The 18,520-nt window shown below is 36.0% G+C and overlaps 1 protein-coding gene across 13 annotated transcripts in view; it reads right to left on the minus strand.

The window, feature by feature from the left end:
- Window positions 1–18,520, minus strand: part of STAU2 (staufen double-stranded RNA binding protein 2) — a 337,228-nt gene that overhangs the window by 250,334 nt on the left and 68,374 nt on the right. For all 13 annotated transcript variants that reach the window (XM_032759847.2, XM_058444329.1, XM_032759849.2 and 10 more), the window contains one exon: window positions 1,103–1,238. In XM_032759847.2, the coding sequence (XP_032615738.1) occupies window positions 1,103–1,238 (136 nt within the window). The remainder of the gene's footprint in view (window positions 1–1,102; window positions 1,239–18,520) is intronic.

The raw sequence follows: 18,520 nt of genomic DNA on the forward strand, positions 1-18,520 counted from the left end.
ACAGAGTAAGACTCCATCTCAAAAAAAAAAGAAAGAAAGAAAAGAAAAAAGAAAAAAAAAATTCTTAAATACATGACAAATGGCCACTATATTAAGTGAAAAGAGAGTGCTTGTATTGCATATACAAGATACACAAATTATGATATATCCATACAAAGTACATTAACCAGCAATAAAAAAGGGCAAAACCCAGATATAAGCAACATGGATGAATCCCCAAACAAGAAAATCATTACACAAAGTAAAAGAAGCCAGACGCACATAAACACTGTATGAGTCTAGTTATAAAAAGTTCAACAACGGGCAAAAACTAGTCTACGATAATAAAATAGTGATTATTTCTGGGAGAAGGATGTGTCAAGGACAAAGAGGTCTGAGGAAACTCTGAGAGGTGATGGCAACATTCTGTATCTCGATCTGAGTGGTGATCACATGAGGATATACATATGTAAAAAGTCATCAAATAAAGTATAAATACATAGATATATAAATAAAGTCATCAAGAGGTATACTTAAGATTTGTACATTTTACTGTATGTCTATCATACCTTCATAAAGTACTACAAAAATTGCATATAAAGGACAAGTTCAACTTGGTTAAATATATTTAAATGCAAAGAAAAAAAGAAAGTACATGAAAATATAAAAGGTGGCAAATTCTGGGATTACATTATTTACATTTTTTCTTTTTTCTCCATAAATTACAAACATTCGTGTTCATTAATGTATTTAGACAAATCAAGAAAAAAACTGAGCTCTGCTTGGGAAATGAATGAGAAAGTCAACACTATAAACTGTGAAATGACTTTAAGACTTGGTCTTCCCTGCAACAAATACAGGGCCCTCATGACACAATAAAAACTAGTTCCTTCAGATCTTTTACGTTTGTGGGGTAGGAGAAAAAAAAAAAACTAGTTCCTGAAAACTGGGTTTTTTTAAGTTATTACTTTAAATATTCCTTGTGAACCTGCTTTATCTAAATTCCATGCAAAATGCCCAAGGTCAATTAGATTTACAATGAAAATACTCTTTTGAGTGTGAGAAACTTTTACAACATGGATAAAATAATAATTAAGAACAAAACCAAAAAAGACATACAAACCTCTGATTGTACATGCCCCGAAAGTTGTAATTAGCTCTATAATTTGGGAATGGCTTTGGATCTAATGGCCTGTAGATGGCAGGCTCTCCCCTTTTCATAGCAAGCCCATTCAGTTCCACAGTTGGAGTTATACTGCCTGTTTAAAAAAAAATTAAAGGCACACAAGTGAAATATCATCACAATTAAACATGCAAGCTATATTTATACAACACTTAAATACCATGGAAGAAGGTAAGAATGGATGGACCACCTGTATGATTTTCTAAGGAACTGCGAAAACAAAGTAAAAAACCAAGAAAATAGTTTCTAATAAAATCTTGGGATTTTGCAATGTTTTCCGTACATTAATGACAAAAAATTTGAGTGTGCAATCATTACTATCAAAACATAGTAAACAGACGATTCTTAGATTGCTAACCGTGAACATTATTTTTTGAAGTACTGCATTTCATCATTACTTACCCCAGAAAGCTTGCATGTATTTAATCATTAAAAACATCATCTGTGAATATTTTTATTTATACTTTGGTAATTAAATAACTAAGCATTAGCAAGAAAGTCATCAGTGGTTCTTGGACTTATCTCATGAAAAAAGTTTTTTGAATTTTTTCTATAACCAACAAAACAGAGTAAATATAAGCAATGTTTCCTGAAACTAAAATGTCATCGAATATATTCCTAGCAAACATTAAAGATACTTACAAGTAGCATTATCAATAAAAGCAAAAGACTGAAAACAACCTAAACAACCATCAATGCAGCACCAGTTATATAAACGTCCATAGCATAAAACACTGAACAGCTATAAAAGGAGGAAGACTACTACACACCTTGCTTCTTTTTTTAATTTTACTTAATATACCTTGGAGGTTATACCTTAGCAGTGTAGGGTATAATGTTAAATGAAAAAAAGCAAGGTACCAAATAGTGTGTGCTTTATATTATCTTTTGTCTAAGAAAGGTGAAAATGAAAATATAAATACATATTTGCTTACTTTTTTTAAAGAATAAACCCAAAACTAAAAAAGAAAAAAAAAAGTTACTTAGGAATGGAAGCTGTATGTCTCTGAATGTACACAGTTTCATAGATTTTATTTTGAAAACATGAATTTTTTGCATAATTATAGAAATCAAAGTTTCATCCAAAAGGGGTGGGGGAACAATCTCTAAAATCGAAAGAAAACTGGAACTAAATCTATCTACAGTGACTTAACCACAAAGAGAATTATTTCAAAAGATTTTAAACACTGTAAAATAGCCATGAGATCCTAAAGAGAAAAAAAAATCTTAAACCGTTTTCAGTAATCACATTGTTAGTAACAAGTAATATGCTTTTACTTAAGTCAAACAAAATTAAATAAAAATGGAGACAAAGTAATCTCTAAAAAGAAAACAAAGCAATTAAAACCTAACAGTGAATCAGATTGGTGGCCCTAATCATACAAAGAACAGTTATTTCAAATAACTTTAAAATATAGTCAAATAACCACATATTCTAAAGATTTTTTTAAACCCTGCAAATAAATCATAAGCTATTTTCAGTAATCATGCTGTTAGTAATACTGGTGTCCCTGTCTCAGTGCAATTGCTATTATAAAATTATTTTATATATATATAATATACATAAAATAGATTAAAGAATTAATGTCAGAAACAAAGATTTTTAGCATAAAGAGATACAAATATAAAATCAAATACATTACGTAAAACCCTGTAGTCTTAAATCCTAACTGAAAATATCACAATGAATTCATGATGTATTTTCTCTTAAGGAAAAAAAAAAGTACTAGGTATTTCCTAGCTTAAGTATCCACTTAAGAGGCCTAAAAGCCATAACCAATCCATTAAGCAATGAGGATGGCCAGCATCCAGAGTTTGCTTCATAATTATCATTTCCCAATTTTTAAAAAAACAATGCTCAAAGAAATGGCTTCTTCCCAACCATGATACTGGCAAATAAAGGGAAAGAACTAAGTACTTACCTTGACTTTACATAATAATCATACTCAGAGAAAACAGATAACGAGGGAAAAGTTCTTCATCTGTTAGCCAGAAGGATTGCAGCTAATAAATGCAGAAGAAATGACCCTCCCATCTGGCAACTACTGATAAAATAATGGATCTTTTCAGCAATGAGCATCGGCAGGCTTCTACGACCACTAGGTCAACTAGGGAACTTTATGGGAAACATGATAATGGATGAACCAGGCTAGGATAACTGGACCTACTGATGTACTTAAAAATCACAAAATAAAAACAGGAAATTAAATGCCTTCTGACGTAGTACAATAGGAAGTAGACAAAACTACCTGTAAAACAATTACCAAAAACTTCAAACCTGAATCTATGTAGCCTCTAGGTTATCAGTTTACAAGAAATACAGGGGACAGACAAATAGGCTGTACATCACCACAGGTATACCATCAGCAAAACCAAGAACATAGAAATTCTAAGGGACTAACGACCTGGTTTCTTAAATAATCTATGTAGAAAAGTAAAGATGAAAACAGATTCTATATCTTAAAAAATACTAAACAAACTAAACAGACATTATCAACCAAATGCAATAAATGATCCTCATTTTAATCTTTATTCAAATAAACCAATTATGAAAAAATCGAGGTCAGACGTGGTGGCGCATGCCTGTAATCCCAGCACTTTGGGAGGCTGGGTTGGGGGAAGGGGGCAAGGAGTTCACCTGAGACTAGGAGTTTGAGGTTATAGTGAACTAAGATCACAACACTGCACTCTAGCCTGAGTGACTGAGCAAGACCTGTCTCTAAAAGCATAAAATAATTTTTTAAAAAATTTTAATGAGTCAATAAGAGAAATCTGAACTTCAGACTTTTTTTATTATTAAGGAGTTACTGTTTTGTTTGCTTGATAATGATATTGGGATTAGTTTTTTAAGAGTTATCTTAAAATTCAGTACGTATCTTTAAAGATACATTTACAGATGAAGTGATATATCTGAGATTTGCTTCAAAGTAATCCAGCGAGAGACAGAAGAGAAACAAGACTGGCCGGCCACTGTGAGTTGATAATTGCTGAAGCTGGTGAGGTGTCCTAGGGACATTCGCTATCTTATCCTCTTTATTTGTGTAAAATTTGAAAAATTCCATAATTTAAAAAAAAATGTAAAATTATGTCAAACTATTTGAAGTACCAAAAGGATAATTAGTAAAACACATGTATATATGTTCTAACAAATCATGAAGATGAATACAAAGCTTTTACAGGAAGTGAAATTCACTGTAAATTCTGTAATATTTCATTTGAATCATGCCTTTGTACCACACATTTAAGATCCCATTCATTACACACAAAAATGGGTCCACTTATTGCAACAGAGAAACTGGGGCTGGCATAAAGTACCAGCCAAGGGGAGGCAGAGCCTGACACACATGTAAAATTGGCATCCAGATTATAAGCAACCCATTAAGAGTCAACACATTGCTCATCTCATTTCTAAAGAATTAATGTGAAAGCACTGAAGAGTATAATAACAGGAATAAAATCAAGGTTAAGAAGAGGAAAAAGGGAAAAATAAAGTGAAAAGGAAGACAGCCAAGGAAGAAGAAAGAAGAACAGCAAAGAAAAGTTAACCTAATGAATATTAAGTCCTATTAGTCCAAATCCCTATACCTTGGAGGTTATACCTTAGCAGTGTATAATATCCCTAATTTAATATATACATTTAACGGCAAAAGAAAGTCAAGCATAAAGAGACTCTCTGTTCTTACTTTTTCTTTCTTTCTTACATAATTTTACTGCAGGGTAAGTAAAATGCACAAACCTTAAGCATATAGCTCAATGAATTAGTACATATGTAAACACTTATGACTACCGTCAGATCAAGATATGAACATTTCCATCACCCAGAAGGTGCCTTCAGCCTCGTTCCAAGTCAATATCCACCTCCCCAGGTTACCCATTCTGACTTCAGGCATTATAGATTCATTTGCCTCTTCTTCATATCTAAACATGTACCACTTTCCATCTTGCTTCTTTCACTCAACATAATTTTGTTTGCATATATTAGTATTTTAAGCTTCTTAAATCACTAAATAGTATTCTACCGAATGAAATACCATGATTTGTATTTTGCTGTTGATGGAACATTGGTCTGTTTCTAGTTTGGAGCTATTATGTGTAAAGCTACCTTGAACATTCTTTAATAAGTCTTTTGGTTTTAGATGAGAAAAAAAAATAACAACAACAACAAAAAAATGCTGGGTCACAGAGTAGGTTTATGTTTAACTTTATTAGAAACTGCCTAACAGGTTTCCAAAGGTATTTTTTAAACACCAGAGCTGTCTATGCCTTTAAAAGTTAAAATTTTAAATTTCATAAAGATTTCAGTTTAATAATTAACATGTTAATCTGTTGTCCAAGATTTATGTCACTTTGAATTCTACTTTGCAATAATCATACAGTCACAAATAGCATAAGATTCAAATGCGGGAAAAAAAGAAAATGAAAAGCTTGAAAGATTTCATCATTTAAGGAAGGCAATAAATAAGAAATATGTTTGAAAATCACCAATGAGGTGATCTGAATGCACTGTTGAGATGTACTGTCTGCCACTCATACCATAAATTGTATTTTAAAATAGGTAAAAGTGTTGTATTTATATCATTTAAATGAATAAATAATCTCATATACATTCCTCATTAGAAAGTAAGACTACAGTGCATTTTCTTAGAAATGTTACAAACTGGTCTTAGTGAAGGAAAGTAGAAGAGAAGCAGAAAAGCAAAAACCATGCTGAAAGATTTCCAACTCCTAGAGCAAAGTATCTCCATCTCTTTCATACAGAACTAGACTGACACCCCTACATGTGCATACCTACTTTATATATACAATAATGCTTTCATAGAAAACATTTACAGAGTAACTTCAAACTATGAGATGCCTCCAAGTAATGTTAAATACTATTATTTTGAGTGTGTGAGAGTTGGATCCAGGTTTCATAAAGATAATCAACACATAGGGTTTCTTGTGTATTATAAGGCTATAATGTTAATTTGTTTAAGTTTTTTGTTTGTTTGTGTTTTGAGACAAGGTCTTGTTATGCCACCCAGGCAGGTCTTGAACTCCTGGGCTCAAGTGATCCTCCTGCCTCAGCCTCCCAAAGTGCTGGGATAACAGGGTGGGCCACCACTACCGGCCAAGGCTATTGTGTTGACACTGTAAACACACCATCAATTTTTGGGGGGTTCTTAGATAGATTAAAGGAAATTTCTATATTTACCAGTGATAAATACAAAAAGGCTAATTAATAAGGAGTACAAATGTGCATAAGAATTTTGGATTCCTATATGTGGCATATAAAAAAAAAATGCTACAACTAGTTTTCAAAAAGGAACATGTTACTAACACTTAGAACAGCTCTGCAGAAAGTTTAAAAAAAAAAAAAAAAAAAACAGGAAAATAGCAGTCACTGAATAAATATTTGTTGAATAAATAAACTGATTAACTGAGAAACCAGTGATTAATTGAGAAACCAGAGCTCCATGGAGAAATGGCTGGCTCCAGGGCTGGGGCAAGGAAAATACAAGATGACCTAGGAACACTTTATTATGCCAGAAAGTAAAAATGTCCAGAGCATGACGGAGAAATATCAAAAGGGCAAAGGAGTCAATTAGAGGGTCTGTACCACTAGCCAAACCTGGAATCATTTAAGCAACAAAATAGATAATGATAGTAACAAATTATAAACTTGTAAGTAGAACAGGAATCCAAGAGGCTATAGTGATATAAATAGGCAAACAAAAAGAAGATGAGGGAAAAGCAAAAGCTACCTTTGGGTACAATGCCAATTAACAAATATAAAAAAGAAACTGGAATTTTAAAAATCCCCCTTTGGCAACCTTCAGCGTCATAACTGCTTCAGATGAGAATCATCAACAGAGGCTAAATCTGGAAGGTGAAAGAAAGCTTGATGAGGAGCAGAATATTTATATATATATATATATATATACACACACATATATATATCTATACTATATATATGTATAGATATATATATACACACACACACACACAGGCTCAAAATGTCTCCTCAGAAAATACTTATTACTTACTATTCAATAACAAAACATATGGATTAATTAACTTTACAGCAAAGAAGCCTGGCATACTCCTCACCGCATGACAAAAGTCGTCACTGATGGGACAAGTCAATCTCAGGCGTCTCCTCATAGAAAGCACTAAGGTAAGTCCAAGTCATTTTTGTGGTATTCATGCTAAAATGCATAAATCATGAGGAAACACCAGACAAACTCAATTGAGGGGCATTCTACAAACTCTGTGGTCCCGTATTCTTCATAAATGTTATGGTCATAAAAGGTAAGAAAGACTGAGGAACCGTTTGTTACAGATTGAAGTGAAATGAAGAGAAATGTTAAGTACATGTAACACATGGTCTTGATTAGATCCTGGAGCTGTAAAGGTTTGGGATGATTAATGAAACCTGAAATGGAGTCTGTGGATTAAATGGTAATATGGATCAAAGTTAACTTCCCGATAGAACAGTGTCCATGTCCTTAAGAAATACACATTGAAATATTAACGGGTAACGGGACATCATGTCTACAACTTATTCCCAGATGGTTCGGAAATGCTATCAATGGGGAATAAAGGTGAAGGATACATGGGAAGTCTATGTACTATTTCCACAAATTGTATATAAATCTGAAATTACTTCCATAGTTTAAAAAAAATAAATGGGAGAAAGCAAAACAGTTCTACAATATATTCCCAATTACTAACAGATCAACCATGCTGCAAATGAACTTAACTCCACGTTAGGATATAACTTCTTTTTAAGACCCATCTACACACTGTGGAGTCAAGACTGGATCTTTCCTCCACAAACCTATTACTTCTCAATACTGAGTTACAGTCACCAGGTTTACAACAAAGGTGCCACCACACTGCAGAGGGGAATGGACTATCTTTTCAATAAATGGTGCTGGATTAAATGAATGTCTATATATTTTTTAAATGAAGAAAAATATTGAACTCTACCTCACATCATACATTAAACTCGATTCCTGACAGATTGTAGATCTAAACTGTAAAGACCTAATAATACTGCTTCTAAAACTAATATGAGGTTATCTTCATAAACTTGTAAGAGACACAGGTGTATTAAATGGCACACCAAAAAAGCGCTGATATAAAGGAAAAGACTAATAAATTAGCTTCCATTAAACAAGAATTTTGTTTTTGTTTTGTTTTGTTTTTTTGAGACGGAGCCTCGCTCTGTCACCCAGGCTAGAGTGCAGTGGTGCAATCTCAGCTCACTGCAACCTCTGCCTCCCAGGTTCAAGCAATTCTCCTGCTTCAGCCTCCTGAGTAGCTGGGATTACAGGTGCACACCATCACGTCCGGCTAATTTTTGTATTTTTAGTAAAGTTGGGGTTTCACCATGTTGGCCAGGCTGGTCTCAAACTCCTGACCTCAAGTGATCCACCCACCTTGGCCTCCCAAAGTGCTGGGATTACAGGTGTGAGCTACCATACCTGGTCTCATTGAAAAGAATTTCTATTCACCAAAATGCACCCTTAGGAGTATAGAAAGATATTTGCAATATACATATCTGATAAATTATATGAATCCAGAATATGTAAGAACCCTGCAAGCCAATAAAAAGTAGAAAAAATTTTAAAACAGACAATGCAGATTTTTAAGTGGGAAAAACATTCCAACCAGCACTTTACGACAGAGGCTAGCCTAATGCCAACAGGCATATGGAAGGATGCTCACCTGCATTTGTTATTAGAGAAATGCAAATTAAAAACACAATGAATTACTATTATACCTCTCAGCATAGTAGCTAAAATTTTGAAAGCTGGAGATATCAAATGTTGATGAGGATGTGGACAGCTCTCATACTGCTGGTGGGAAGGTAAACTGACATTCTTTGACATTATGTATTAATACCAAATACATTCATAACTATGACCCAACAGTTCCAATCCTAGATATATTCCCAAGAGAAATGTATGCATATAAGAATACTGTTCACAGCAGTATTATTTCTAATAGCTCAAAACTGGAAACAATTCAAATATATATAATAGTACAATGAATAATATGTAAATTATGGTATACTTATGCAATAGAATACTACACAGCAATGAAATACTATATCATTAAATGCAACATAGATGACTCTCACACACAATATTGAGAAAAATGAGCTATCACAAGAGTCTACTGTCTGATTCCAACAAGATGGCACAACTAATCTGGTAGAAATCAGAATATTGGTTTCCTTTAGAGTTGTTTAACCAACTGAAGTGGGCGTGAGGGAAGCTTCCACAGCACTAGTAAAACGTGGTAAAGTGTTCACAGCATAAAAATTCATCAAGCTCTATAATTGTAATGTGCCCTTGTCTGTATATAATATTAGACTTTATTTTAAAAGTTTACGCCAAATAATCGATTCATTCTCTCAGCTCACTACAACACTCAACCATGGAAATTCTTATCTCCACTGGGGCCTTTCAGACACTCTCCTGTTTCCTTCCTCTGATTCTTGCTGGTTTACTTCCTGCTATAATCCTCTAAATATGGACTGGACCCAGAGCTCAGCATACAATTAACTGCTCTTGCTTTACATCATATGCCTTAGACAGCTTGTTCTGTTCCATTCCAAATGCCACTCTCGACACTCCTGCAGAGCGGGAGGCATACAGTACTCAATGCACGTGAGTCTCTTTCTTTCTTCACCCATAAACTATGGCAATGGTTTTTTAGTCTCTCCCATCTTCCCTTTACACGTCAAACTGAGCTTCCTAAAATACTCCTTTAAATGCATCATGCACTGCTCATGAATATTAATTCCAGCTACATATAAAACTTAATCTCATAAAGCTGGCATTCAAGTCGTCCCAATTCACTTACTAACTACATCTCCAGTCTTACCTCCTCCTACTAGTCATTTACCTGCTCTAATTAAAAACCATCTACAAAAATTTTTTTTACCAAATCCATTGTCCAGATTCCTACTTCAAAGCCTTTCCTCATAGTATTCCCTCTGGCTAAAATATTCTTTCCTCTCGTCTGTAACTGCCTACTTTTTGGTCAAGGGTATCTTACTTCAACTACTTCAGTCCATGTTTATCATTACCTGTAATACTGATGGCTGTTATTGTCTACTTGGCACTTAATCTTTACCATCAAGTTATGTGTTCATATATAAGACTATAAGATCCTCACTGAAAGGGACAATGTTTTGTATCTCTTAGATATGCAAAAAGCAGGTGTTAAATATATCATGGTGGTGGTATGCTACTAATGATCAACCAGTATTCTGAAGAGGGTTTTAAAAATTAAAGAAATAGACAATCTTTTAGGAACTTCAAAATGAAGAGAATAAGTTTTTTTTCTATTGTAATAATATTTTGGCTTATTTAAGCTTAATAAATACTGCAATCAGTTGAACAGAAGCAGAGACTTGTAATCAGGAAACCACGGATTCTGCAGAGTAGTCCTTGAAAGAGCAGAGTATGTCAACCTAGCACAGATCACATGGAATGAAACAAGTGTCTATGTGATTTGATTATGAATATAAGCAAGTAGAGAATGATTAAATAGATTTTAGAGTTATTGTTGACAGGCACAAAATCTTTTTTTTAACCTCCATAACAAAAATACCTAAGGCGAAATTAATATTGACTAGAAGGCAACCACTTGAATTAATCAGTTAACAAATGAATGAGTAAATGGATATATGGCTGGTACTGAAGTTATAGGAATTCCATTAACCTAATGCTATCAATTAACACACTATGTCCAAAATACAGGTTTGCCTTTGCTAATAGATAACAGGACATATAGATTAACTGAGGTCACCCGGAGAAAATGGTGGATATCAGGCAGGACTAACTTGCAGCTCCCACTCGTGGGGACAAAACAGCATGTGGAGACTCACAATGTAAACTCTGCTCCAAGAACCACCACAAGAACACACCAGGAAAACTGAAAGAATTCACAGACCCTTTTAAAGAAGCAGCTTGCCGCTGCAAACTCCATGAGACAGCCAAAACACTGTGAGTGCCCGAAGTGTGAGACGGGGAAAGTCTGCCTCCAAATACACACCCTCACTGGGGAACCTGAAAATCCAGATTACAGAAGAATTTAACCTTATCTAAGGCTGAAACAAATTTAGAGAGCTGAGCGAAATATAAAAGTAGAAGAAGCAGGCCAGGAATGGTGGGTCATGCCTGTAATCCCAACACTTTGGGAGGCCAAGGTGAGTGGATCGCTTGAGCCCAGGAGTTTGAGATAAGCCTGGCCAATATGGTGAAACCTGTCTCTACTAAAAATACAAAAAAAAAAAAATTAGCTGGGCATGGTGGTGCACACCTGTAATCCCAGCTACTTGGGAGGCTGAGGCGGGAGAATAGCTTGAGCCTGGGAGGCAGAGGTTGCAGTGAGCCAAGATCAACGCCACTGCACTCCAACCTGGGCGACAGACTGAGACTCCACCTAAAAAAGAAAAAAAAAAAAAAAACTAGAAGCAGCAGTGACAAGACACCCCTGTAGACACTCCCAGTCCCTAGGGAAGCCATTTTTTTTTTTACTTTTATCTCACAGGGGTCCTTGGGGAGGGCAGTCAGTGGAACTGCGGAAGTACCACAGTGAGAAAGACTTCTAGCTGAATGCTGTAATAATTTTGACCGAATGCAAATTTTCCTGGGCAGAATCTGGGGGTGGGAGAAGAGGCGGGAATAGGGAGCCGGTGGGAATAGGGGGCCGATGGAAAGTACAGATACGAGAACAGAAGCCACAGCAGGCAGGGAGGGGCAAGGCCTGAAAGCCCTGCTTGCTTTCTTAGCAGGAAGGCTTGTGGCCTAGGGCAAATGCTTTTTCTGCGGACACTCCCCAATACCAGCCTGGAGTCCAGTAGCTCCACTGGGTAGCTAGACCCAGAAGAAAAATAACCATCACTGCAGTTCAGCTCTCAGGAAGCCCCATTCATAGGGGAAGAGGGAGAGAACCACATCAAGGGATCACCCCGTGGGATAAAAGAATCTGAACAGCAGATTCAAGATCTTGCCTCTGACACAGTATATACAAATGAGAAGGAACCAGAAAAACAATTCTGGTAATATGACAAAATAAGGTTCTGTAACACCCTCAAAAGATCACACTAGTTCACCAGCGATGGATCCCAACCAAGAAGAAATATCTGAATTACCAGAAAAAGAATTCAGTAGGTCGGTTATTAAGCAGCTCAAGGAGGCACTAGAGAAAGGTGAAAGGCAACTTAAAGAAATTTTTAAAATAATACAAGACATGGATGAAAAAATTTCCAGAGAAATAGAATCATAAATAAAAAAGAGTCACAATTTCTGAAAATGAAAGACACACTTAGAGGCATGCAAAATATACTGCAAAGTTTCAACAATAGAATCAAACAAGCAGAAGAAAGAATTTCAGAGCTCAAAGACAAGGCCTAATCAAATTAACACAATCTGACACAGACAAAGGAAAAAGAATTTTAAAAAATGAACAAAGCATCCAAGAAGTTTGGGATTATGTTAAACGACCAAACCTAAGAATAACTGGTGTTCCTGAGGAAGAAGAAAAATCTAAAAGTTTGGAAAACTTATTTGAGGGAATAATCAAGGAAAACTTCCCTGGCCTTGCTGGAGATCTAGACATCCAAATACAAGGTCAAGGAATACCCGGGGAATTCATCGCAAAAAGATCATCACCTAGGCACACAGTCAATCAGGTTATCTAAAGTCAAGTCAAACGAAATAATCTTAAGATCTGTGAGGCAAAAGCACCAGGTAACCTATAAAGAAAAACCTATCCGATAAAATAGCAGATTTCTCAGCATAAAATCTACAAGCCAGATGGAATTGAGGTCCTATCTTTAGCCTCCTTAAATAAAATAATTATCAGTCAAGAATTTTATGTCCAGTGAAACTAAGCTTCATTAATGAAGGAAAGATAAAGTCTTTTTCAGGCAAACAAATGCTGAGAGAATTTGCCAATATCAAGTCGGCACTAAAGAAGTGATAAAATGAATTATTAAATCTTGAAACAAAGCCTCAGAATACACCAAAACAGAACCTCCTTAAAGCATAAATCTCACAGGGCCTATAAAACAATAACACAATGAGAAAAAACAAACAGACAAAAGGTATTGGGGCAACAATTAGCACAATGGATAGAATAGTACCTCACATCTTAATACTAATGTTGAATATAAATGGCCTAAATGCTCCACTTAAAAGATACAGAATGGCAGAGTGGATAAGAATTCACCAACCAAGTATCTGCTTTTTTCAAGGGACTCATCTAACACATAAGGACTCACATAAACTGAAGGTAAAGGGGTAGAAAGAGATATTTCATGCAAACAGACACCAAAAGCCAGCAGGAGTAGCTATTCTTACATCAGATAAAACAGACTTTAAAAAACAACATTTAAAAACGACAGAGAGACATTACATAATGATAAAAGGACTAGTCCAACAGGAAAATATCACAATCCTAAATATAAATGCACCTAACACTGGAGCTCCCAATTTATAAAACAATTACTACTAGACCTTAATAAATGAGACAGAGGGCAAAATAATAATAGTGAGGGACTTCAATACTCCACTGACAGCACTAGACAGGTCGTTAAGACAGAAAGTCAACAAAGAAACAATGGACTTAAACTATACCCTACAACAAATTGATTTAACTATATATACAGAACATTCTACCCAACAACTGCACAATGCACATTCTATTCATCAACACATGGAACATATTCCGAGACAGACCACATAAGCCACAAAACAAGTCACAGTATATTTAAGAAAATCAAAATTATATCAAGTACTCTCTCAGACCACAGTGGCATAAAATTGGACATCAACTGCAAAAGGAACACTCAAAAAGCATGCAAATACATGGAAATTAAATAACCTGCTCCTGAATGATTGTTGGGTCAACAATGAAATCAAAATGGAAATTTAAGAATTTGAACTGAACGATAATAGTGACACAACTTATCAAAACCTCTGGATACAGAAAAAGCAGTGCTAAGAGCAAAGTTTACAGCACTGAATGCCTGCATGAAAAAGTCTGAAAGAGCACAAATAAGACAATCTAAGGTCACACCTCAAGAACTAGAGAAACAAGAACCAAACCCAGCAGAAGAAAAGAAATAACAAAGATGAGAGCATAACTAAATGAAACTGAAACAAAATACAAAAGATAAATAAAACAAAAAGTTGGTTCTTTGAAAAGATAAACAAAATTGATAGAACATTAGCAAGATGAACCAAAAAAAAGAAGACAGAAGATCCAAATAAGCTCAATTAGAAACAAACAGGAGATATAATAACTGATACCACAGAAATACAAAATATCATTCAAGGCTACTATGAACACCTTTAAACACACAAAATAGAAAACCTAGAGGAGCTGGATAAATTCCTGGAAATATACAACCCTTCTAGGTTAAACCAGGAAGAAACAGAAACTCTGAACTGACCACAGCAAGACTGAAATGGTAATTTTAAAACTGACAACAACAATAAAAAAAGCCCAGGACCAGACAGATTCATAGCTGAATTCTAACAGACTTTCAGAAAAAAGAACTGGTATTAATCCTATTGGCATTATTCCAAAAGACAGAGAAAGAGGGAATCCTCCCTAAATCATTCAACGAAGCCATTATCACCCTAATACCAAAAACAGGGAAGGACATAACAAAAAAAGAAAGCCACAGACCAATATACCTGATGAACATAGATGCAAAAAATCCTCAACAAAATATAAGCTAATTGAATCCAACAGCATATCAGAAAGGTAATTCACCATGAACAAGTGGATTTCATACCAGGGATGCAGGGATAGTTTAACGTCCACAAGTCAATAAATGTGATACACCACATAAACAGAATTAAAAACAAAAATCACATGATATCTCAACAAAGAAAAAGCATTTTACAAAATCCAGCATCCCTATATGATTAAAACCCTCAGCAAAATCGGCATTGAAGGGACATACCTTAAGGTAATAAAAACATCTATAACAAACCCATAGTCAACATTATACTGAACAGGGAACAAGTTGAAAGCATTCCCCCTGAGAACTGGAACAAGACAAAGATGCCCACTTTCACCACTTCTATTCAACATAGTACTGGAAGTCCTAGCCAGAGCAATCGAGAAGAGAAAGAAATAAAGGGCATCCAAATCGATAAAGAGGAAGTCAAACTGTTGCTGTTCACTCATGATATGATCGTATACCTAGAAAACCCTAAAGACTCATCCAAAAAGCTCCTAGATCTGATAAATGAATTCAGTAAAGTTTCAAGATACAAAATAAACGTACACAAGTCAGTAGCTCTGCTATACACCAACAGCGACCAAGCTGAGAATCAAATCAAGAACTCAAACCCTTTCACAATAGCTAGAAAAAAATGAAATACTTAGGAATGTACCTAATGAAGAAGGTGGAAAGAACTCTACAACAAAAACTACAAAACACTGCTGAAAGAAATCATAGAGGATACAAACAAATGGAAGCACATCCCAAACTCTTGGATGGGTAGAATCAATATTGTGGAAATACCATACTGCCAAAAGCAATCTACAAATTCTATGCAATTCGCATCAAAATACCATCATCATTTTTCACACAACTAGAAAAAACAATGCTAAAATTCATATGGAACCAAAAAAGAGCCCACATAACCAAAGCAAGACTAAGCATAATGAGCAAATCTGGAGGCATCACATTACCTGACTTCATACTGTATTATAAGACTATAGTCTCCAAAACAGCACAATACTGCTATAAAAATAGGCACATAGACCAATGGCACAGAATAGAGAACCCAGAAATAAAGCCCAACACTTAGAGCAAACTGATTTTCATCACAGCAAACAAAAAATATAAAGTGGGGAAAGGACATCCTATTCAACAAATGGTGCTGGGATAATTGGCAAGTCACATGGAGAAGAATGAAACTGGATCCTCATCTCTCACTTGATACAAAAATTAACTCAAGGTGGATCAAACACTTAAATCAAGACCTGAAACCATAAAAATTCTAGAAGATAACATTGGAAAAACTCTTCTAGACATTGACTTAGGCAAAGGCTTCATGACCAAGAACCCAAAAGCAAATGCAACAAAAACAAAGATAAACAGATGGGACTTAATTAAACTAAAAAGCTTCTGCACAGTAAAATAAATAATCAGCAGAGTAAACACACAACCCATAGAGTAGGAGAAAATCTTCACAAACTATGTATCTGACAAAGGACTAATAACCAGAATCTACAAGGAACTCAAATCAGCAAGAAAAAAATAATGCCATCAAAAAGTCAGCTAAGGACACGAATAGATAATTCTCAAAAGAAAATATACAAATGGCCAACAAACATGAAAAAATGTTCAACATCATGAATTATCAGGGAAATGCAAATCAAAATCACAATGCAATACCAACTGATATGGTTTGGCTGTGTCCCCACCCAAATCTCATCTTGAATTGTAATCCCCATAATCTCCATGTGTCAAGGGAGAGACAAGGTGGAGGTAATTTGAATCATGGGGGCGGTTTCCCCCTTCTGTTCCCATGATAGTGACTGAGTTCTCACAAGATCTGATAGTTTTGTAAGTGTTTGGCAAGTTCCTCCTTCAGTCTTTTTCTCTCTTGCCACCTTATGAAGAAGATGCTTGGCTCTCCTTCACCTTTAAGCATGACTGTAAGTTTCCTGAGGCCTCCCCAGCCATATAGAACTGTGAGTCAACTAAACTTCCTCCTTTCCTTCATAAATTACCCAGAATCAGGAAGTTCTTTACAGCAGTGTGAGAACAGACTAACACACCAGCTTACTCTTGCAAGAATGGCCGTAACTTAAAAATAAAAAAATAAAGGATGTTGGCGTGGATGTGGTGAAAATAAACACTTTTTTTTTCTTTTTTTTTTTTCTTTTTTTTGAGACAGAGCCTTGCTCTGTCACCAGGCTGGAGTGCAGTGGTGCGATCTCAGCTCACTGCAACCTCCGCCTCCTGGGTTTACACCATTCTCCTGCCTCAGCCTCCCAAGTAGCTAGGACTACAGGGGCCCGCCACCGCCCGGGTAATTATTTTTGTATTTTTAGTAGAGACAGGGTTTCATCGTGTTAGCCAGGATGGTCTCAATCTCCTAAGCTCGTGACCTGCCCACCTCAGTCTCCCAAAGTACTGGGATTACAGGAGTGAGCCACCGCGCCCAGCCGAAAAGAAACACTTTTACACCGCTGGTGGGAATGTCAACTAGTAAAACCACCATGGAAAACAGTATGGAGAGTCCTTAAAGAACTAAAAGTAGAACTACCATTCGATCCAGCAATCCCACTACTGGGTATCTACCCAGAGGAAAATAAGTCATTATATGAAAAAGACACTTGTATACACGTTTACAGCAGCACAATTCACAATTGTGAAAACATAAAACCAGCTCAAATGCCCACCAACCAACGAACGGATAAAGAAAATGTGGTGTACATATATACCATAGAATACTACTCAGCCATAAAAAGGAATGAAATAATGGCATTTACAGCAACCTGGATGGAGTTGGAGACCATTATTCTAAGTAAAGTAACACAGGAATGGAAAACCAAATGTAGTATGTTCTCATAAATGGGAGGTAAGCTATAAGGACACAAAGGCATTGAGAATGATACAATGGGCCAGGCGTGGTGGCTCACGCCTGTAATCCCAACACTTTGGGAGGCCGAAGCGGGTGGATCATGAGGTCAGGAGATCGAGACCATCCTGGCTAACATGGTGAAACCCTGTCCCTACTAAAAATACAAAAAAATTAGGCCGGGCACAGTGGCTCACGCCTGTAATCCCAGCACTTTGGGAGGCCGGGATGGGCGGGCGGATCATGAGGTCAGGAGATCGAGACTATCCTGGCTAACATGGTGAAACCCCGTCTCTACTAAAAATACAAAAAATTAGTCAGACGTGCTGGCACATGCCTGTAGTCCCAGCTACTTGGGAGACTGAGGGAGAAGAACCTCTTGAACCCGGGAGGCGGAGGTTACAGTGAGCCGAGATTGCACCACTGCACTCCAGCCTGGTGACAGAGCGAGACTCCTTCTCAAAAAAAAAAAAAAAAAAAAAAAATACAATGGACTTTGGGGACTCTGGGGGAAGGGTGGGAGGGGGATGAGGGGTAAAGACTACACATTGGGTACAGCATACACCGCATGGGTGATGGGTGCAACCAAACCTTAGAAATCATCACTGAAGAATTTATCAATGTAACCGAATACCACCTGTTCCCCAAAAACTATTGAAATAAAAAAAAAAAGATAACAACATATAATGTTGTTGGTATTGGATGCAATTAGAACAACTCTTTAAAATTATTCTCAGGAGCT

This window comes from Hylobates moloch, unplaced genomic scaffold (genome assembly GCF_009828535.3).
Source record: "Hylobates moloch isolate HMO894 unplaced genomic scaffold, HMol_V3 SCAFFOLD_9, whole genome shotgun sequence".
NCBI classification, from domain to species: Eukaryota; Metazoa; Chordata; class Mammalia; order Primates; family Hylobatidae; genus Hylobates; species Hylobates moloch.